Source organism: Diplotaxodon limnothrissa, linkage group LG7 (genome assembly GCF_057381915.1).
Source record: "Diplotaxodon limnothrissa isolate DT_005_m linkage group LG7, D_limnothrissa_male_GT1.1, whole genome shotgun sequence".
NCBI lineage: Eukaryota > Metazoa > Chordata > Actinopteri > Cichliformes > Cichlidae > Diplotaxodon > Diplotaxodon limnothrissa.
Window position 1 is genome coordinate 29,289,340 of NC_140602.1, and position 19,295 is coordinate 29,308,634.

A 19,295-nucleotide genomic window follows, 5' to 3' on the forward strand; every position below is an offset into this window, starting at 1 on the left:
TCTCCACGTTGGTTGAGTGTGGAGTAAGTGCATATGAGAGCATGAGGGTGGGAATGGATGTTTGTATCTGTGTGTGCCTGTATGTCTGTGTCTATATGTCAGGTTGGGTGTCAGACGCCACCTCTCTGGGGACATCTCAGGCCCTCCAAGGTTTGGAGGCCTATCTCCCCCTACCACCACTTCCCCTGCCAGTGGCGGACTCCCTCAGACATCGGTGCGTTGGTGGTTCTTTGTGTCCTGGGATGGGCCTCCAGGTACACACCGGCTCACTCCTTGACGGCCGCTTATCAGGGCCTGGAGCCTGGGGCTCGCTTGGGCCACTTCGGAGGTGGGGTGCCCCCGGCCTCTCGGCCTGGGGCTCGGCCACTCAGGCACGGCTGGCTGCCGGCGGAGCTCACGGGCGCGTCACTGCAACTCCCCCTGGCTTCTGCTCCGCGGCTGCTGAGTGAGCCCTCATCTGGGACTCTCCTCAGCTCTTACTGGGACAGTGGCGCAGCTGCCCCTCTGTTGGTCTTCCTTGGTCTCTTGTGTTCTGGGGGCCTCTGGATGTCTGGAGTTTTGATCTCCTCCATACCTGCTTCATGCCCTGGAGGACGGGGCTGTGGCCCCCCCACACCCTCTAGCAGATCATTACATGAAGTAACCTTTTAAAAACAAGCGCGTCCATGCTCACAGGTGTACACACGGGTGATCACACCCACAAACTACACCCTTTTTGGCTCCTACCTCAAAGCACACTGTGTTCTGTTGATCTTATGTGCTGCACAATAATGTTTAATATTTAGTATTTACTGTCATATTCCCATATATCATTGTGATGTTGTTTATTCTATTACTCTTGTTCTCTTCTGCTTGTTTTCTTTTTTCTTTCTCAGCAGGTGATCCAGGTGATCGATAGATGCATTTTTTTTTCTCTGCCCGTTCTGGTTTTTGTCTTTTGCCCTTCTCCCCCGTCCCTCTTCTCAGCTGTTTCTCTTTCCCTCTTTCTTTCTCCCCTTCTTTCTTCCATTCAAGTCTGTCCCGTATTCAGCAAGTGAAAATAAAATAAACAATAAAAGGTGAATCAAATGGACCATTATGGCAAGGCTGGGATGGTCAATTTGGTAAAGTAAATCCGTTGGGCATCTTTCTTTGCCTTTAGACAACAATTCTGATGGCAAAAGAGCCAAACGGGACAGGCGCAAAATAAATAAATAAATAAATATGGTAATAAAAAGACTGAGTCAGCTGATTCAGGATAAACAGATCTTTATTGTTAAAGGAACAGTTCACTCAAACTACAAGAACAAGTCTAGAAGTTCGATGTAAAACACATTAATCATGGTTAACTATGAAAAACAGGAAGAAGACTCAGAGACGCACACAAACAGGAAGTTACGTTTATTGCTGCTCCTGGGAGGTGGGAGGAGTGTAACGTGTGCAGTACAATTGTGTGTGTAAACTGACTGAATGGAAATGTCTGAAGAAACTCTTTGTTCCCCGAACGTGTTTGATCCCGAGTACATGTAACGTGTAAGCAATGACTGATGAGGTCAGCAGGTATGTCAAGTAGGAGACAGCGAGAAGCGGACAGTGCCGCTTGCTCCGCAGGAGGAGGTGGTGGTGAGTCAATGGGGGAGTTCGTGGGGAACCAGTTTGTAGTGGGAGCCGCAAGATGGACAGCGCTGGGCCTCACCCTCGTGGAGCCAGAACCAGACCACGGCCGTGTTGTCCTCCTCACCTGCACACAGGAAACTGGGTGAGAGCGGTGCCACCTGTACGTCACACGCACGCTCAGGTTTCCCCAGTGAGGATTATGCCCCGCCCATCTTTGAGCCTGGGGCAAAGTTTAACCCTCGCCTGAGAAAGCCGTGGCCGACACTCACACACGCTTACAAACAGGAAACAACAACTCACACACGCATCCCACAATCCTTTTGTTCGTGATGGAGGGAACCAGGTGGGGGTCAGCCTTGGAGCCTGCATAGTGCTTTGGCTTCATCATGTTGAAGGGGTCCTACAGGAGGGGGAGGAGTCAGGTGAGTCGGGGCGTGACAGTATTCAACATCAGTTTCATTTCAAAATTCATTGTTCATCAAGAACGATTCACACGACTCAGAGGCTGACCTCAGATCAGCTGAGGCTGAGCTGCAGACAGAATAATTTATATTAATATTTGAAAATGAGCCGAGCAGCGAATATACCACAAAATAATTATTAATCATTAATAAAAAGGCAAAACATAGAAAACTAATGTTAATCAAATAACTGCTATATGAAAATAAACAAATAATCGAGAATACATTAACAAATATTAATACAAACTTAAACAAGCCCAAAAATACTAAAAATAAATATTATGAGTAACAAAATCAGTAACTACTCAAAATAAAAATGTTTTATAGTTTTGCTGAAATATGTCGACACACCGACAGCTTGAGTCTTCTCGTTTCTCCTCAGATTTTATGTTTAATGATTTTAATCTTGATTTAATTTCTGGTCTGTGTGAAATAGTGTTAAGATGAATCCACATCACGCTCTTCTTTTTCTACTGCTGTTTTTTTTTTAAAAAACATTATGTTTTTCATGTTTCTGGAGCACATGATGTCAGAATTCCTGTGCGTCGGTCTTACCTCGCCCTGTTTCATGGCCTTCATGATGACCTTTTCCAGCCCGGTGGCCTGCTCCTCATCAGTGGGAATCCCTGTGAACAGCACAGTGTGATTAAGAGCTTCAAAGCAAACACTGTTCATCAGAACTGGCTAATGTGTGGACTCCCTGTGGGTCACATGACTACAGTACACGTTATTACAGGTTCTTATGACCTCAGTGAGTTGCTGAGTTTGTGAAACCTAAAGCAGCACGGGTTTCTCTCACAGACATGAAAACATCTCAGTGTAAAACTGAAATGTTTGATCTGATGTTTTCATTCACGTCACTCTGATTCACTTCATTGATCATCGTCAGTCATGGTCACACACAGCAACTTAACCCTTGGTAAAACCTCAAAATCCCATCCTTTCGTGAACCTCGGGACCAAAAATGGTCCCGCCCCAAAAGTGCTCTAAAAATGTTATATATCAATATTTTTTTCTACTTTAAATTAGTCAATCTTTTAAAACTACTTCTGCTTAAAATATCCATGTCAAGTTTTAATTATATTTTCATTGTTTTAACCCTTTAAATCCCAGTTTTATTATATGAGCGCCCTGTTTTTTTAGCCCCAAAAAACAAAAAAACTAAATATTTTCCAAAAAAAACATTTGAAGTAATATTTGTTTGTTATTATAATTAGGCCTTTAGATGGACTAAAGATTGGCACCAACAGTCATTTCGATCGCCTTTTATTTTTTTTTCCAGGAGCGCATTTCATAAAATGCACACTATCGACCACGCCCAAAAAGTGCTATAAAAAATTTATATATTAATATTTTATTCCACTTTAAATTAGCCAATCTTTTAGACCTACTTCTCCTTGAAATATTCATGTCAAGTTTTAATTACATTTCGCGGATTTTAACCCTTTATATCCCGGTTTCGTCACATGAGCGCACTGCTTTTTTTGCCCCAAAAACATAAAACATAAAACATAAAATATTTTCCAAAAAAAACATTTGAAGTAATATTTTATTGTTATTATAATTAGGCCTTTAGATGGACAAAAGATTGGCACGAACATTAATTTCGATCCGGTTTTAATTTTTTTTCCAGAAGCCAAAAATGTCCCCAGGCGGCGCTGCTGCTCCTGCTCCCCCGGGGAGGAGTGCCTCTGCCGCGGGTGTGTTTCGCGCAGCGCCGGAGCATATGGTTCGGTTCCCGTGTCTGCAGCACACACTTCCGCTACCACGTGAAAACAAATACGTCATTTCCTGTTGATTAAAAAAAAAAAAAAAAAATCAAACGAACCTAAGGGTAGAAAATGGTCCGGAACGAGCAGCGGGCCAAGCTGCTGTGGTACGCGGGAAATTAGTGTGCCTTTTCCGGGTATCTGTCTCGAGCAGGCCGCTGGAGAACATGTGTATGTTCCAGCAGGCGTCACATGTGGAGCAAGGGCGCCACCCGGTGGACAAATAAAAAAATTACAACTCTAAGGCCTGTAGTCACTTTTTGGCACAACACCGGAAACCTGACGATCGATTTGACCGTAATTTTTCTGGCGTGAAAAATAGCGTTTATAATGGGTTTCAATGGGGCACAAATCGGCCACGAGGTTCGATAGTGGATGTATGCCTTTTATTCAGCCATTTAAGCTCATTTAAAAAACTCAGACTGAAATTTTAAAATAAAATGGGAAAAAAATACATGTTTGAAAATTTGGCTATACTCCATTAAACACAGTGGAAATGGCGTGGAATTAAAAAACGGAAAGGCCACGAAATGGTCCCAGGTTCTACAGAGGGTTAAAAATGCATTGATCACTGCCTTTAGCTGTTCCAGACTACATACAAATTATTCAGGTTTCTGGGAAACTCTGCAAGTTAAAATGCTATGTTTATCGATACCATTACAATCTTACTGATCACTTCGATCGGCAAACCAGACCAATGACAACTTCCGTTACTCTCTCATGTGTTTAATCTTCATACCGACGAGACGTTCAAGGACCTTCATGGAGAAGGTTAAAATATGACACGTTAATTGTTTCAGATATAAAATATATTTTAGGTTTTAAATCTCACCGTATTGACCGTCGTGATTACTAAATTCTGATATATTAAGACTTTTTAAATCTACAAGTCAAACAATCAGCCAACACACGGTTTTTAATAAATCGCAGGATATTAACATGAAGTCTGATCCGAGAGGAGCCGTCACCAGGACAGGAAGCGCTCGGCGTCCTCCGACCTCCCCGCGGATTAGACCCTCTCTAAGCCGCCTGTTCCGGTTGGTTCCGGGTGTTCTGTGCCGGCTCGTGGCTCACCTCCTGCCGCCATGCCGCGGCTCAGAGCGGGGGTCCGGGCGGAGCGGCAGGCTGCCGCGGCTCTAACGGCGGAGCGGAGCAGTAACCTTGCAGCCATTTCTCCTTCTTCACTGTCAGGGAGGCCGGGCGCACGGAAATGACGTCAGAGCAGCAGCGTGCTGCTTTAAAAAACAAACAAACAAACTTTATTCAGCACAAATAAAGTAACAAGGAAACAGCTGGTCGTGGACAGATGGCAAACATGGCAGTTTGTCTTGAAACAACAATGATCATCTCCACATTTCAACTTTATTCTCAAAACACTTGACTTTTCTTTTCTTAATGTGGCCCTGATACTCCTTCCTACAGTACAGTCTGCTCAAATCAGGTAATAAAACACAAGACAGATATTATGAAACATGACAACATTAAAACTAAGGACGGACATTAAAAAAACAATACATGAATATTGTAATAAATATAAAATAATATAATAAACTTAATTAACATTGACATAGATATTTAAAAGAGGTACGGAAATAAAATAATTAAAAAACCAGGGAACTGAAGAACTTTTCTGACAAAGACAGTTTTTATATTTGAAACTCTGCTGACTGGAGAGCAGTTTTTCCCCACATTTTCAGAGACTCCAAACTATCTGGACAAATTAACTTTTTTTTTTTTTTTTAAATATAAGAACTGTTTTGTAAGAAAGTCAGTGACTGCCTGAAGAACACAGGAGCATCACCACATGCTGTGTGTCCTCCTTGAGATGCTCTGCAGGCCCCCTCTGAGGTCCATAGTCCCAGTCTCGGCTGAAATGCCACCTGTTCACTGAGGCATTTGAGTTTTGTGCGTAAAGCAACCTTGAGTTTATTAAAAGGCTCTATATGAACCTAATTTATACTTCTTATTAATTACGGTAGTAAGACTGGCCAAATAGGACAAAAGAAAAATAAAAGCAATATCCAAACTGCACTTGAAAATGACTGTATTTATTGTTTACTGGTTTTTACAAAGGTTTATTAATTCAGTGATACTGAACAAGTTAATGTGAGTAAAATATCCATCTGAAACACCCACAGCTTTATTAAAATTAACAGGACAATGAGCCAATGACAACTAGATAAGCTCCACATAGTTAGCCGGGAACATGCCGTATTCCCCATCAGGTCCAACACCTCTCCACCAACCCTCATCCAGCATTTCTATCTGAGTAATAATGTCATCGGGGTCAAAGGTGATCTCAGTGTCATCCGCTGTGAGGAAGAGAGAAAACTCAGTTAAACTAAAGGTTTATCTAGAAACACCTTTCAAGAGTTTCAAGTTTAAAATTACAAGCATTTAAAAAAAAGAAATGAAAGAAACTGTTCTGTATACTCGACTTTAGATCTGTATGTAAAACAACAACATTTCAGTGTTTCATCAGGTAAATGTGATAAATAATAACCAAACTGGATGGCTTACTGCACTGTTGAGGTACAACAGCTCTTTCCAAATGTAAGACCACTGCAAGCTTATTTTACAGCCAATAAAAAGCATTATAATAATAATAATAATGGATACTTTATTGATCCCCATGGGGAAATTACTTGTTTTTCTCTGCATTTGACCCATTCACTCAGTGAAGCAGTGGGCAGCCCACTAAGCAGGCGCCCGGGGAGCAGTGTGTAGGGACGGTACCTTGCTCAGGGGTACCTCAGGGTAGCCGTTAAGTGGATTCGAACCGCCGACCTTCCGATCATGGGGCGACCACTTTACCTACTGAGCTATCCTGTTTTTACAGATTTGATTTACAGATTTGATCTTCTTGATTCATTTATTGAGATTCATCCTTCTTTAACAGCTTTTCCCCTGTGACAGTCAATGGTTCATTTAAACACTTTTCCTCAATTGAAGAATACAGAATACATTTTGGTCAAATATTTGCAGGTAAATTTATAAAAAAATGTGGAAACTCAACTAGTTAAGCATTTAATCATTAATATTCAATAACTGATAATTATTTGATAATCAAACCAAATAAATGGATAAATAAAAACATGTCATTTACTGTGAATGATCTGCTGTACCTTCACAGGCCACTAGAGGCCCCAGTGCAAACTCAATTACAATAATGTTGTTGTGATATCACAGAAGTCTTATTTTCATGATATCAGTATGGTGAACAACACTCTGGACTCTTTCCAATTTCATTCAGACATGTTAGACCACAAGACACGATGGTCCTCAGTAGTCACAGAGAAGACGGCAGACCCCACAACTACCAAAAACATGAGTGTGTGTGTGTGTGTGTGTGTGTGTGTGTGTGTGTGTGTGTGTGTGTGTGTGTGTGTGTGTGTGTGTGTGTGTGTGTGCGCGCGCGTACGTACCGGCCTGGTAGTCGTACAGAGCTCTGGCACAGATACCTTGTCCACTGCCATCCCAATTAATACCATCAGCCTGAAATTCAAAAACAGCTAATTAACATTTAAACAGTATTTTAAATCATTTCATTCAATAACTTTTTACTCAAACACTGGAGGACCAAATCTGCCAGAAGAGATTAAATAAATACATGAATCACCTCAATAAATACACTCAACAAAAATATAAACGCAACACCTTTGTTACTGCTCCCATTCCCCATGGGATGGACGTAGAGACCTAAAATTCATTCCAGATACACAATATAACCATCCCTCCCAAACAGTGGTCACAAATCAGTCCAAATGTGTGGTAGTGGGCACATCTGCTATATTGAGATAATCCATCCCACCTCACAGGTGTGCCACATCAGGATGCTGATCTGACATCATGAGTAGTGCACAGGTGTACCTCAGACTGCCCACAACAAAAGGCCACCCTGGAATGTGCAGTTTTGTCTCACAGCAAAATGCCACAGATGCCACAAGCAATGAGGGAGCGTGCAATTGGCATGCTGACAGCAGGAATGTCAACCAGATCTGTCGCCCGTGCATTGAATGTTCATTTCTCAACCATAAGCCGTCTCCACAGGCGTTTCAGAGAATATGGCAGCACATCCAACCGGCCTCACAACCGCAGACCTCGTGTAACCACACCAGCCCAGGACCTCCACATCCAGCAGGTTCACCTCCAAGATCGTCTGAGACCAGCCACCCAGACAGCTGCTGGAACAATTGGTTTGCACAACAAAACAATTTCTGCACAAACTGTCAGAAACCGTCTCAGGGACGCTCAACTGCATGCCCGTCGTCCTCATCGGGGTCTTGACCTGACTCCAGCTCGTCGCCGTAACAGACTTGTGTGGGCAAATGCTCACATTCGATGGCGTCTGGCACGTTGGAGAGGTGTGCGCTTCACGGATGAATCATGGTTCACATTGTTCAGGGCAGATGGCAGCTGAGAATGTCCCAGTTCTTGCATGGCCAGCATACTCACCGGACATGTCACCCATTGAGCATGTTCGGGATGTGCTTGACCGGCGTATACGACAGCGTGTACCAGTTCCCACGAATATCCAACAACCTCGCACAGCCATTGAAGTGGAGTGGACCAACATTCCACAGGCCACAATTGACAATCTGATAGACTCCATGCGACGATGTGTTGCACTGCATGAGGCAAATGGTGGTCACACCAGATACTGACCGGTTCTGGGTCCCCAGACCCCCAATAGCGCAAAAAACTGCACATTCCAGGGTGGCCTTTTGTTGTGGGCAGTCTGAGGTACACCTGTGCACTACTCATGATGTCAGATCAGCATCCTGATGTGGCACACCTGTGAGGTGGGATGGATTATCTCAATATAGCAGATGTGCCCACTACCACACATTTGGACTGATTTGTGACCACTGTTTGGGAGGGATGGTTATATTGTGTATCTGGAATGAATTTTAGGTCTCTACGTCCATCCCATGGGGAATGGGAGCAGTAACAAAGGTGTTGCGTTTATATTTTTGTTGAGTGTAGGTCTACAAATATAGGTATTCATTAACTTAGAAGCCAAGAACTTACAGTGGTTTGCAAAAGTATTCGACCCCCTTGAACTTTTCCACATTTTGTCACATTACAGCCACAAACATGAATCAATTTTATTGGAATTCCACGTGAAAGACCAACACAAAGTGGTGTACACGTGAGAAGTGGAACAAAAATCATACATGATTCCAAACATCTTTTACAAATAAATAACTGCAAAGTGGGGTGTGCGTAATTATTCAACCCCCTGAGTCAATACTTTGTTGAACCACCTTTTGCTGCAATTACACCTGCCAGTCTTTTAGGGTATGTCTCTACCAGCTTTGCACATCTACAGACTGAAATCCTTGCCCATTCTTCTTTGCAAAACAGCTCCAGCTCAGTCAGATTAGATGGACAGCGTTTGTGAACAGCAGTTTTCAGATCTTGCCACAGGTTCTCGATTGGATTTAGATCTGGACTTTGACTGGGCCATTCTAACACATGGATATGTTTTGTTTTAAACCATTCCATTGTTGCCCTGGCTTTATGTTTAGGGTCGTTGTCCTGCTGGAAGGTGAACCTCTGCCCCAGTCTCAAGTCTTTTGCAGACTCCAAGAGGTTTTCTTCCAAGATTGCCCTGTATTTGGCTCCATCCATCTTCCCATCAACTCTGACCAGCCTCCCTGTCCCTGCTGAAGAGAAGCACCCCCAGAGCATGATGCTGCCACCACCATATTTGACAGTGGGGATGGTGTGTTCAGAGTGATGTGCAGTGTTAGTTTTCTGGCACACATAGCGTTTTGTATTTTGGGCAAAAAGTTCCATTTTGGTCTCATCTGACCAGAGCACCTTCTTCCACATGTTTGCTGTGTCCCCCACATGGCTTGTGGCAAACTGCAAACGGGACTTCTTATGGTTTTCTGTTAACAATGGCTTTGTTCTTGCCACTCTTCCATAAAGGCCAACTTTGTGCAGTGCATGACTAATAGTTGTCCTATGGACAGATTCCCCCACCTGAGCTGTAGATCTCTGCAGCTCGTCCAGAGTCACCATGGGCCTCTTGGCTGCATTTCTGATCAGCGCTCTCCTTGTTCGGCCTGTGAGTTTAGGTGGACGGCCTTGTCTTGGTAGGTTTACAGTTGTGCCATACTCCTTCCATTTCTGAACGATTGCTTGAACAGTGCTCCGTGGGATGTTCAAGGCTTGGGAAATCTTTCTGTAGCCTAAGCCTGCTTTACATTTCTCAATAACTTTATCCCTGACCTGTCTGGTGTGTTCTTTGGACTTCATGGTGTTGTTGCTCCCAATATTCTCTTAGACAACCTCTGAGGCCGTCACAGAGCAGCTGTATTTGTACTGACATTAGATCACACACAGGTGCACTCTATTTAGTCATTAGCACTCATCAGGCAATGTCTATGGGCAACTGACTGCACTCAGACCAAAGGGGGCTGAATAATTACGCACACCCCACTTTTCAGTTATTTATTTGTAAGAAATGTTTAGAATCATGTAGAGATGGCACGATACCACTTTTTTATGTCCGATACCGATACCGATATCATAAATTTGGATATCTGCCGATACCGATATGAATCCGATATAGTGTTTTTTAATCAACAAAACTGTTTTTTAAAATATCTTGCTGCATTTTGCAAGTCTGCAAGTTCATACTCAAGTTTAAAACAACAACTACACTAAAGCTATTCTGTTATACCTGTATACAAAAAAAATATTTCATAGTTCAGCAATACTGATCAATCTAATAAACTTAGACCTACACCATCCTCCCTATTCTGGTATTTTAAAGAGTACTTAGCGTAAATATTAAGCAACCTAACTAATAGGGTTCCAACTCCCAGCAACAACAAAAATAAATAAATAAAAAATAGGGAACCACCCCTCACGCTCCACCTCATGATGCTTAATCGACGTAATCAACCTTAATTTGATGCAGTGTGAAAAAAAATGCACAGAAATCAATTTTTCAAGAAATATTAAATAGATTCAACATCTTTCTTCAACAAAATTGCAGACTGCACAGATGGTACCTTCCCAAAGGAAAAAGTACTATAGCTTACTAGGGTATATATATATATATTAGACTTAATAGTCACTATATACAGTAATTGAGTTCTATTCATTTTACATCAAATTAAAACTTTGTGTGTCAGATAATTATTTATTAAAAGCTAGACATTTTAAATGAGAATAAGAAAGAAAAGTATGTCTTTGTGCCCCCTTTTCCCAGTTAATGCCCTATCGGCCCCCCTGGCTAAACTTTGCTAGATCCGCCCCTGCACAGTTACCAGCGTCAGCTACGTAGAAAAAGATCCTGGTGTAGAAAGTAATATTAAATAAATTCTAACAACAGCTTATCAAGCTTAAACGTGCTGCTGTTGTTCAGCCGCTGGTTTCCTCTTTCTGGTGCAAAGTGGGCCAAAAACAAAGACGGACTCGCAACAGAAAAGCCGATCAGCTGATCATTTAAGCAGTTTCACGATTGAAGTAGCAGCCGGAGAGCGAGAGGCAGTCGCTCGTTAAGCTTAACGCAGGAATGCTTTACAAACATTCAGAGATGGACTTACACACTTGCTTTACTTCTCTCGGGGATAACTTTGTCGGAGATGAAATGCCAGGTTGCTAGCGAAGCTCCAAATGCTATCCAGACCACCGACAGGTCCCGCATGCCACAGCCGCTCTATCACGTGATGCATACTGCTCCGACATGCTAACGTTCTGAGGTGAGTTACGGCGTGTTGCAAGTTTTGTGAGGTGCTTTCGTGATATTTAATGGATCGGATTACATTTTTTATTTTTCTCCGATATCCGATCCAGTCATTTAGGTCAGTATCGGACCGATACCGATACGTAATATCGGATCGGTCCATCTCTAGAATCATGTATAATTTTCATTCCACTTCTCACGTGTACACCACTTTGTATTGGTCTTTCACGTGGAATTCCAATAAAATTGATTCAGATTTGTGGCTGTAATGTGACAAAATGTGGAAAAGTTCAAGGGGGCCAAATACTTTTGCAAGCCACTGTATGTGTATTTTATTTCATGACAAATATGAGCTCATTCTGAATCTAATGGTACCAATATATCTGAAAAAAGTTGGAATGAGAAAACAAACGTCTGGAAAAGTAAACAGAAACAGCTGGAAGAGTATTTATTTAAACAGTGCTTCACTGGAAATTCAGAATTATTTCTTATGCTAAATGAAACATTTTCTGATTGAGGCATGGTCACAGTATGTTTCCCATTTCAAGGTTCTTTTTTTGCCATTTGTGCATAAAACTAGCAGTCAAGGCACACTGGAATTCTTGTGCAGAGCACTTTCAGTCATAGTAAGCAAATTTTAGGGATTTTGCATTATTTTACAAAACACAATCCTGTTTATGATTTCTTTGGTTGAGGTGGGACACATTAAAAGGAATGACTGAAGGTTCAATCTTGGTGTCAGGGTTAAACATAGAATTAGATGCTGTGGTTTAGGTTAGTGTTTTGCTATGATTAAACTTGGGTATAACATCTTCAGAAAATGATCAGAACAAACACGCCTCCCCCTGTATCAGTTTATTCTAACAGAGAACAAATTTTAGCCAAAGTCTGAGATCTAGTCATCCAAACAACCTCAAACTCAGCACTGCACTTACTCGAGACCACAGAGATACACCCACTAAGTCTCAGGTCTATTGGTCAGTTTTTGAGTCAGACACATTTCTCAAACTGTTAGTAAGACGTTAAGGGAGGAATCAGAATCAAAATACGTTGTTAATTTCTAAGGAAAATATTTACTGGGAGTGTTGTACATGTAAATGTACTTATGATGAAGAGGACTTACTGCTGGTGCATGCTGGGAAACGTTTTGATACAGGTCCTCGTTACTCCAGGCTGAATGCGGTGCCATGTATGGATCATCTTGAGCTGGACTTCCCTCTGCACATTATAAAAATCACAAGTTTTAAATACCAGAGATGAAAAAGTGTTCTTTGTTTTCCAGGACAGCGAGAAAAGACACAAAAGTACCAACAGGATAAAGTATTAATACTCCAATTCCAGGAAAAGTACTAAGTATCACCACACTACAACCCTCAAAAAACAGAAGTTACAGAAATGTTACTATGAATTATGTTACATAGTCTGAGATTCTGATATAGCCAGTGAACAAATCTATCTATCTAACCAGCGCTGTGCTACAATCGTGGTGTAACAGCTTTACAAACATGAAGGCCAACGAAACAAAAACCAAGCTGTGAGCTGTAAACATGATGGAGCAAACACAGAATAACCACAAATTATTTCAGCTAACGTCCATCATTTGCTGCTGCAAACTCAAAAATTCACTGACTCGCCAACTCTGACAGTGACTCTTACTCAATATGTAAAATAGTTCAAATTAATTAATTTTATTAACCAAAAAATTTGAAAATATAGCAAAGTTTAAACTTTAAACTGCTAAGTTTCCAGTATTTAACATATTTAATTACTTTTGTTTTTTTGTCTTTAATGTTTCAAACGTAAAAGCACCACTGAGGAAAAATTCATTAGTATTCACTTCACAGTGTTATAGATTTAATTTAAAATGGATAAAAGTGACATTTTCAACTCTAATGTTTTCTAATGTGGTTTCAGATTGTTTTAGGTTTATTTTGTTTGCTTTATTATTATTGAGATGTCTGTTATTTTTAAATTTACTGAACATTAGATTCATTGACTAATTAATTGAATTAAATTGATATGGTGTTGTTCTGCAGCTATTTGTAATTCATGTGTTTAAATCTCAGCTGCAGTTATAAGACTAAGAAAACTCTGAAATGTAGCATACTAGAAGTATAAAGTATTGTGTAAATGTACTCGGAGTGATTTTTGTGGGTGTTGATGTTAGTGACAAACTGATCATCATATAAAATATGGTCTTATAGGAAGAAAAAGATAAAAAAAAAACCTAATTCAAACGACTCTGATTATTGATAAATGATCAAAATTGCACAAAACAAAAGTTTAAATGAAATGACGTTAAAGTTCACACCTTGTGCAGCTTCATCTTCATCAAAATCATCTGACCACTCGTCTTCGTCACCATAACCAGCGTCTGTGTTTGCAGGAGGGACGTCTTACTTCATGTCATACACACAACACGCGGGTATTTCACAGTTCAGGTCACTAATCAGTTAAATTAATACATAAAAAAAGGTTTCCAGACTCAACTTTTTCAGCTGATTCAGCATATCCAAAGAAAATATCAGTGTTATGTGAACACAAGTTTTCTACTCATCACACAAATCCACTCCTAAATTTGAAAGTATTTTTAACAAAGCTTAATATTTAAAAATAAAAAGCCACCTTGGTTCTGACTGGCTAACTTCTGGACGCCTGCTGAAGGCCAGCAGTTTTGTGAGAACTGTGAGAACAACAGTTACTCCACAAAACTTACTTTATTTTTTATTTCTGTTCTACACCAAAGAACTGTGGTTCCTTCTGGGAACCTCCTGCAGTTGAAAAGCTGCCTCAATATGTCTCACCTGCAGGCTGCACAGGTGAGTGTGACCTCTCTGGTGCTGTAGTGGAGGCAGGTGCAGCATGTGAGACAGGCAGCACAGGTGAAGCAGATGTAATCAGAGACAGGGGGGTCACTGCTGGAGGAGAGGATGGTGGAAACCGAGGCTGAACCGGGACGTCTCGCTCAAACGATTTCTGCGATAGAAACGGACTCTGCAGCCTCCCTGCAGGGGGAAACTTTAAGGTGAACCACCATCATCATCATCATCCTCATCATTATCATCATCGTGTTTCTTACCGGGTCTGGAGGCAGCAGGTGTGTCGCCAGCATCAAAGCTCTGCTCCTTCTGCTTGAAGATGTCTCTGGGATTAAACGCTCTCTGAGAAATCAGAGATTTCGCCTCCTGTGAATAAAACTGGGTGACATTAAAGTAAAGAGGCAGGATCCTACACTTCTCTCAATGCAACTCTTCAGCCTTTGTAATTCAGCTCTTCCTGTTCAATTCAATTTGGCTTACAGTAAAAAAATGTAAAGGCTTCCAGGCTGTAGAACTAAACATGTGAAGCAGACTACAGTTCCCATGATACGTCTTGGTGGGCAACATCCAATCACAGAGCCAAACAAATGTGAACAAATCACCAAGAAAATCCTAATTTCTCTAGTTTTAACATCTGCTCAGAGCCATCCACCCAGCTGATCAAAAATGAAACTGGAATAACAAAAAAGTTAAACCTGTGTGATCATTTTTTTATGTTTCTGATGCTGTGTGAAAATAAATAATGAACATTTAGAGGGAGAAACAGGAGCAGATATTACGTTACAAGAATTTATGGTCAAAATTGCGCTCACGTTAGCTTTCTGCACCGAGGCAGCAGCGGAAATTCCCGTCATCTTCATGTTCTCCAGCTGCTCATTCTGAAACACAGAAATTATTCATACATGACGTTAAATATAATTTTAACATCACACAACACAGACTTCCCTGCCTCAGTGATTTGCCAAAAGGATTTAAAATCAAGTTTCAATAAAGAAATGACTCATAATCCAGTATTTTTTACTTTCTTAATATGTTTTTTTATTTATTTATGAATTAAATACACAAGTTAGCTCATCCTTTAAAAGTTAAAAACATCTTTCTCTTACCCTCAAAATCAATTAATTAACTAATATCTATGTCATTATTATTGGGTAATTTAAAACATGTTACCCTTTCCATTATTTCCTGTTTATTTACTTTTCATTATCTGAAATAGTTTTCAGTTTAATAACTTCTTTTATGTTTGCTTTTATGTTTGAATTTATTCATGTGTACTTCAGGATTTTTGCCCCTTTATATTTCTGTTTATTTATGTTTATAACTTTTTTTAAAAGGGGTTAAATAGTAATGTTGAATATTGTTTTTTATATTGTTTGTGATCAAATAAACTGTTGTTTTCCAAATTAGATTTATTTTTAATCTATCAGGAGCAGTAATGTGATGCTGGCTGGGCTCATAAACTCAACCGAATCAGGATCAGTGAGCTGAAGCTGAGCTCACCCGACGCTGCTGTTCCTGCTCTCGCTCCTCGTCCTCCCGCTGCTTCTGCCGGAGCCTGAAACACAAAATACTTGAAGTGTCTTCTTCATGAGTTTCTGTGATTTTGTGTTTTGTGTGTCTGACTCACTTCTCCTGTTCGATCTGCTGAGCTCTCTCTCTCGCTATCCTCTCCCTCTCCTTCGACTGTCTCTCCTCCATGTCCCTCCTCTCCCTCTCCGCCTCCTGCCTCTCCTGTTCCACTCGAATGCTTTCCTCCTTTTGACGCATTTCTTCATCCCGCTGAAGGAGAAGAAGAAGAAATAGAGAGTCGTGTGACTTTGCTGACTGAAACCTGTGGTACAATCTTGGAGGACTCGGAGTTGAAACCGAACCTGAGCTTTGACCCAGAAGTCGTCCTTGTTGATTTGTTGGATTTCCTCGACAGCATTGACTTTGCGGTACACAGAACCCTGACGAGAGAAAAGGCTCAGGGATTATAACAGAAATGTCCTGTTTTTCTTCTTTGTGCGCAACCCTGATTATTTATTCTTTATTTCAGCATTCTCTCTCTGTAGACAGAAGTGTTTGAGCTGAAGAAGATCTACATTAATGTTCATGCAGGGGTAGGAGTGCACTGTGAGATGAAATATTGGCTTATTGGATGGTAAAACGAGGCTGTGCTGCCGATTCAGGCGGCGTGATCTCACCACGGGTCCTCTGGGAACGTCTCTGTACTCCTGCGTTTGCTTGTGGAAGTTAAAGTTAGCGCCGGACGCTTTGGCCACTTTGGCCAAGATGGTCTCTGGGTCCACGTCGTCCTCCGCACGGGCGTTTACAGTCACATGGGCTCCCTGTGATGTCACACATGTTAATGATGCAGCTCTTCACACACATTAACAGGAAAAAGAGGCCAGACTCACCTTCAGGAAACCTGCTATGGTGCTCACGTGATTGGCACACTGTCCTTTCCGAGAGTCCTTCACACCTTCACCTGTCTTAGAAAACAAAAATCATCCATTCAATCCTGTGAATATGGCATCCTTCTATCACTCGACACTCATAGAAAGTAAAGTCTGCAGAGCTCTCTACAGGATCTCAGAACTGGATATGGACTGTTTAGCCTCGCAGACTCTGCCAGACTTTAGGAGGAAGTCGGAGGGCTAGTTTCCATCTAACGATGACATGCCATGTTCTGACTGTAGGATCGAAGATGGAGTGAAGTGGGCATATAACGATGACCTACTCGGTGGCTAGGCTAATATGAACACATCAGCAGGCTGAAGATGGAGGATGGGGGTTAAAAAAAAGTACATGTTGAGGGGCTTCCTGTCATGTGACTGGAAGATGCTGAAACCAGCCAAACTTCACTCCAGAGGTCTGAGATGATCCGTCCACAGCATGAGATCACTTATTAATGGTCTGGATTACTCACTGTGAAAAAGTCCTGAGCTTCACATCCACACTGAAATCTTCAGATATTTGTGGTTTTCAGAAAAAAGAAAAACTTCAGGAAAAAAAGCTTTGAGTTAAAGTTGGTCTTACCCAGTTTATGAGGATGTATTTGGGCAGTCCAGAGTTCGGGTCCCTGACTCGACAGAAAGCGTACATCACCTTCCCGCTGTTCAGCTCCTCCACCATCTCCTCCAACCCTCCATCTACACAAAACACAAAGGAGAACATGATCTCATTTAGATCAGACCGCAGACACCTGAAGGCCAGACTGGAGATCAGAAGGTTATGAGGGTGGCTTACGCTGGTGTTCCTGCGCGCACGTCCTGTGTAACACATAAAGAGGTCAAGTGCTGCACGAAAAACCCTCCACAGCTTGTTTGAGACGTTCCTCTGACACTCTTAATGCCGGTGATGTCATTGCATCATTTCTCAGCTGCACAAACCAGTTTGGAGCGCTGAGCAACTTTTTCTTTCTTTCCCACCTGAGAGCAGCACATTCTTATCTGTGTGCTTCAACACACCAGCTGTACCAGCGTTCACAGACCTGAGCCCAGTGGTTTTCTTTGCTTTCACTTGCAGCCTCTGCTCCATTCTGCTGAAACTTATTGGTACATCACAAGATGTAGCCGTGGCTCAGCTGTGGAAGCTGAATGCTTGTAATAACCACGCTGTTAATGTTTGCTTCATATTTAATAATAAGTTTTAAGTGTATTAGGGCAAACACCACTCTGCATGTGGTCGGTATGCTCCTGGATTTTAACATGAAACCCTCAGAAACAGAAAACACTCTGGGAGCAGACCAGAGGAGTCAAACATAAGGCCTGGGGGCCAGAATCAGCCCAGTAAAGCCTTCATTCCGGCCCCCAGGAGGAGATAAATGTTTTTTGCTGCTGACGCTAGAAATGTCTGTTTTTACAGTTGGTCCAAACAAAAGGACATTTTCTGTGATGAACACAACTTTGTTTTATACTTTCGGACAGTCTGGATGAGTGTATTTCTTACAGTCATGATGATCATCACGTGGAAAAAGCTGAACTTGGTTGTCTTACATTAGGAAGTCTTAGGGTTTACATGTGCACAGAGGGACAGACTGCAGCACTGCTGAAAAAAGTCAAACTGAGGTCAAGAAACAGGGTGGAGTGCAAGAACACCTCAAACATCTCCTCAGGTCCAAAAACAGCAGGAAACCAGCAGAGAGAAGAGTCAGAGAGGAAGGACAGCAAAGAACACAGGACCTGACCTTCAAAATAAAACAGGAAGTGAGGGGAAATCCACAGGAAATAAATTCGGAGGGATCAAAAGTTTGGATCCAAGTACTTACCTCCTTTCTGTGCCACTCGGAGGTTGTTGGTGTTTCCTTCGTAGGTGAACAGTGCCCTGAAACAGACAGACAGGTGTGGGTGTGCAGCAGATGTAGGTGTGGACAGACACACAGGTGAACTTTATCTCACCAGTCTGTGTTAGACTTGCCGCTCACCACCTCCTCGTAGGCGGCCATCAGCGCGGCTCCATTCTTGCTCAGATTAACAGACATGTTCCTCCACAGCACGGCAGCAACGACCCAGCAGTACTGTGGCAAACCTCCCACAGGCACCAACTCAGCTCAGGTCTGAGGAGACTAACCGGGCGGGTCGAAGGACCCAAACCTGACTGACCGCATTCTCCCCAGGTGACTCCTCCCACCTACACACCTGTGCTCAGCAGCAACAGGACACAGGTGAGTGTATCATGTGACCCTCTGCAGCAGGGAGTGTGTGTGTGTTACAGTGAACAGGGTGTGATCTGTGTTATTGTTGGCTTATTAGGGGCGGAGCTTGCCATACCTGCTCACCTGAGTTTCTGTTTTGTTTTTTTACAGAAAGGAAAAAAACTTGAAAACCTTCAAAAAGCACAAAAACAAGTGAAACCAGAAGGAACGTGATAAATGTTCTTCAAAAAAACCCAAACAAACCCACTGCTCCGTCTTTCTGTTTCTATAGCCTCACCCGTACGACCCCTCCCACCTCAGAGGCAG

General features: G+C 42.0%; 2 protein-coding genes across 2 annotated transcripts; both read right to left on the reverse strand.

The window, feature by feature from the left end:
- Nucleotides 1-1,549: 1,549 nt before the first annotated feature.
- Nucleotides 1,550-5,006, reverse strand: LOC146628479 (cytochrome c oxidase subunit 5B, mitochondrial-like). The gene is made up of 4 exons (XM_085357863.1): nucleotides 4,901-5,006; nucleotides 2,613-2,683; nucleotides 1,897-1,996; nucleotides 1,550-1,720 (listed from the first exon to the last, which is right to left on the reverse strand). The coding sequence occupies exons 1-4, from the start codon at nucleotides 4,995-4,997 to the stop codon at nucleotides 1,608-1,610; spliced, it is 381 nt and encodes a 126-aa protein (XP_085213989.1). The 5' UTR covers nucleotides 4,998-5,006; the 3' UTR covers nucleotides 1,550-1,607.
- A 995-nt stretch (nucleotides 5,007-6,001) lies between these two features.
- LOC146628480 (drebrin-like protein B) lies at nucleotides 6,002-18,866 on the reverse strand. The gene is made up of 15 exons (XM_085357864.1): nucleotides 18,733-18,866; nucleotides 18,603-18,658; nucleotides 17,372-17,484; nucleotides 16,750-16,824; nucleotides 16,537-16,680; nucleotides 16,222-16,299; nucleotides 15,978-16,129; nucleotides 15,851-15,905; nucleotides 15,163-15,228; nucleotides 14,611-14,716; nucleotides 14,336-14,536; nucleotides 13,843-13,905; nucleotides 12,655-12,749; nucleotides 7,252-7,321; nucleotides 6,002-6,138 (listed from the first exon to the last, which is right to left on the reverse strand). Exons 1-15 carry the CDS (start codon nucleotides 18,813-18,815, stop codon nucleotides 6,002-6,004), a joined length of 1,494 nt encoding a protein of 497 aa, XP_085213990.1. The 5' UTR covers nucleotides 18,816-18,866.
- Nucleotides 18,867-19,295: the final 429 nt, after the last annotated feature.

What these genes read in the sequence shown, in the direction of transcription:
- LOC146628480 (XM_085357864.1), bottom strand. Translation starts at nt 18,815, where the DNA reads ATGTCTGTTAATCTGAGCAAGAATGGAGCCGCGCTGATGGCCGCCTAC. An exon ending in CCTCGGTGCAGAAAGCTAAC is followed by an intron (nt 14,717 to 15,162) that starts GTGAGCGCAATT and finishes TTTTATTCACAG; the next exon opens with GAGGCGAAATCTCTGATTTC. An exon ending in CTCACCTGTGCAGCCTGCAG is followed by an intron (nt 13,906 to 14,335) that starts GTGAGACATATT and finishes CTGCAAACACAG; the next exon opens with ACGCTGGTTATGGTGACGAA.
- LOC146628479 (XM_085357863.1), bottom strand. Translation starts at nt 4,997, where the DNA reads ATGGCTGCAAGGTTACTGCTCCGCTCCGCCGTTAGAGCCGCGGCAGCC. An exon ending in CCGCGGCATGGCGGCAGGAG is followed by an intron (nt 2,684 to 4,900) that starts GTGAGCCACGAG and finishes TGCTGTTCACAG; the next exon opens with GGATTCCCACTGATGAGGAG. An exon ending in AGGCCATGAAACAGGGCGAG is followed by an intron (nt 1,997 to 2,612) that starts GTAAGACCGACG and finishes CCCCTCCTGTAG; the next exon opens with GACCCCTTCAACATGATGAA.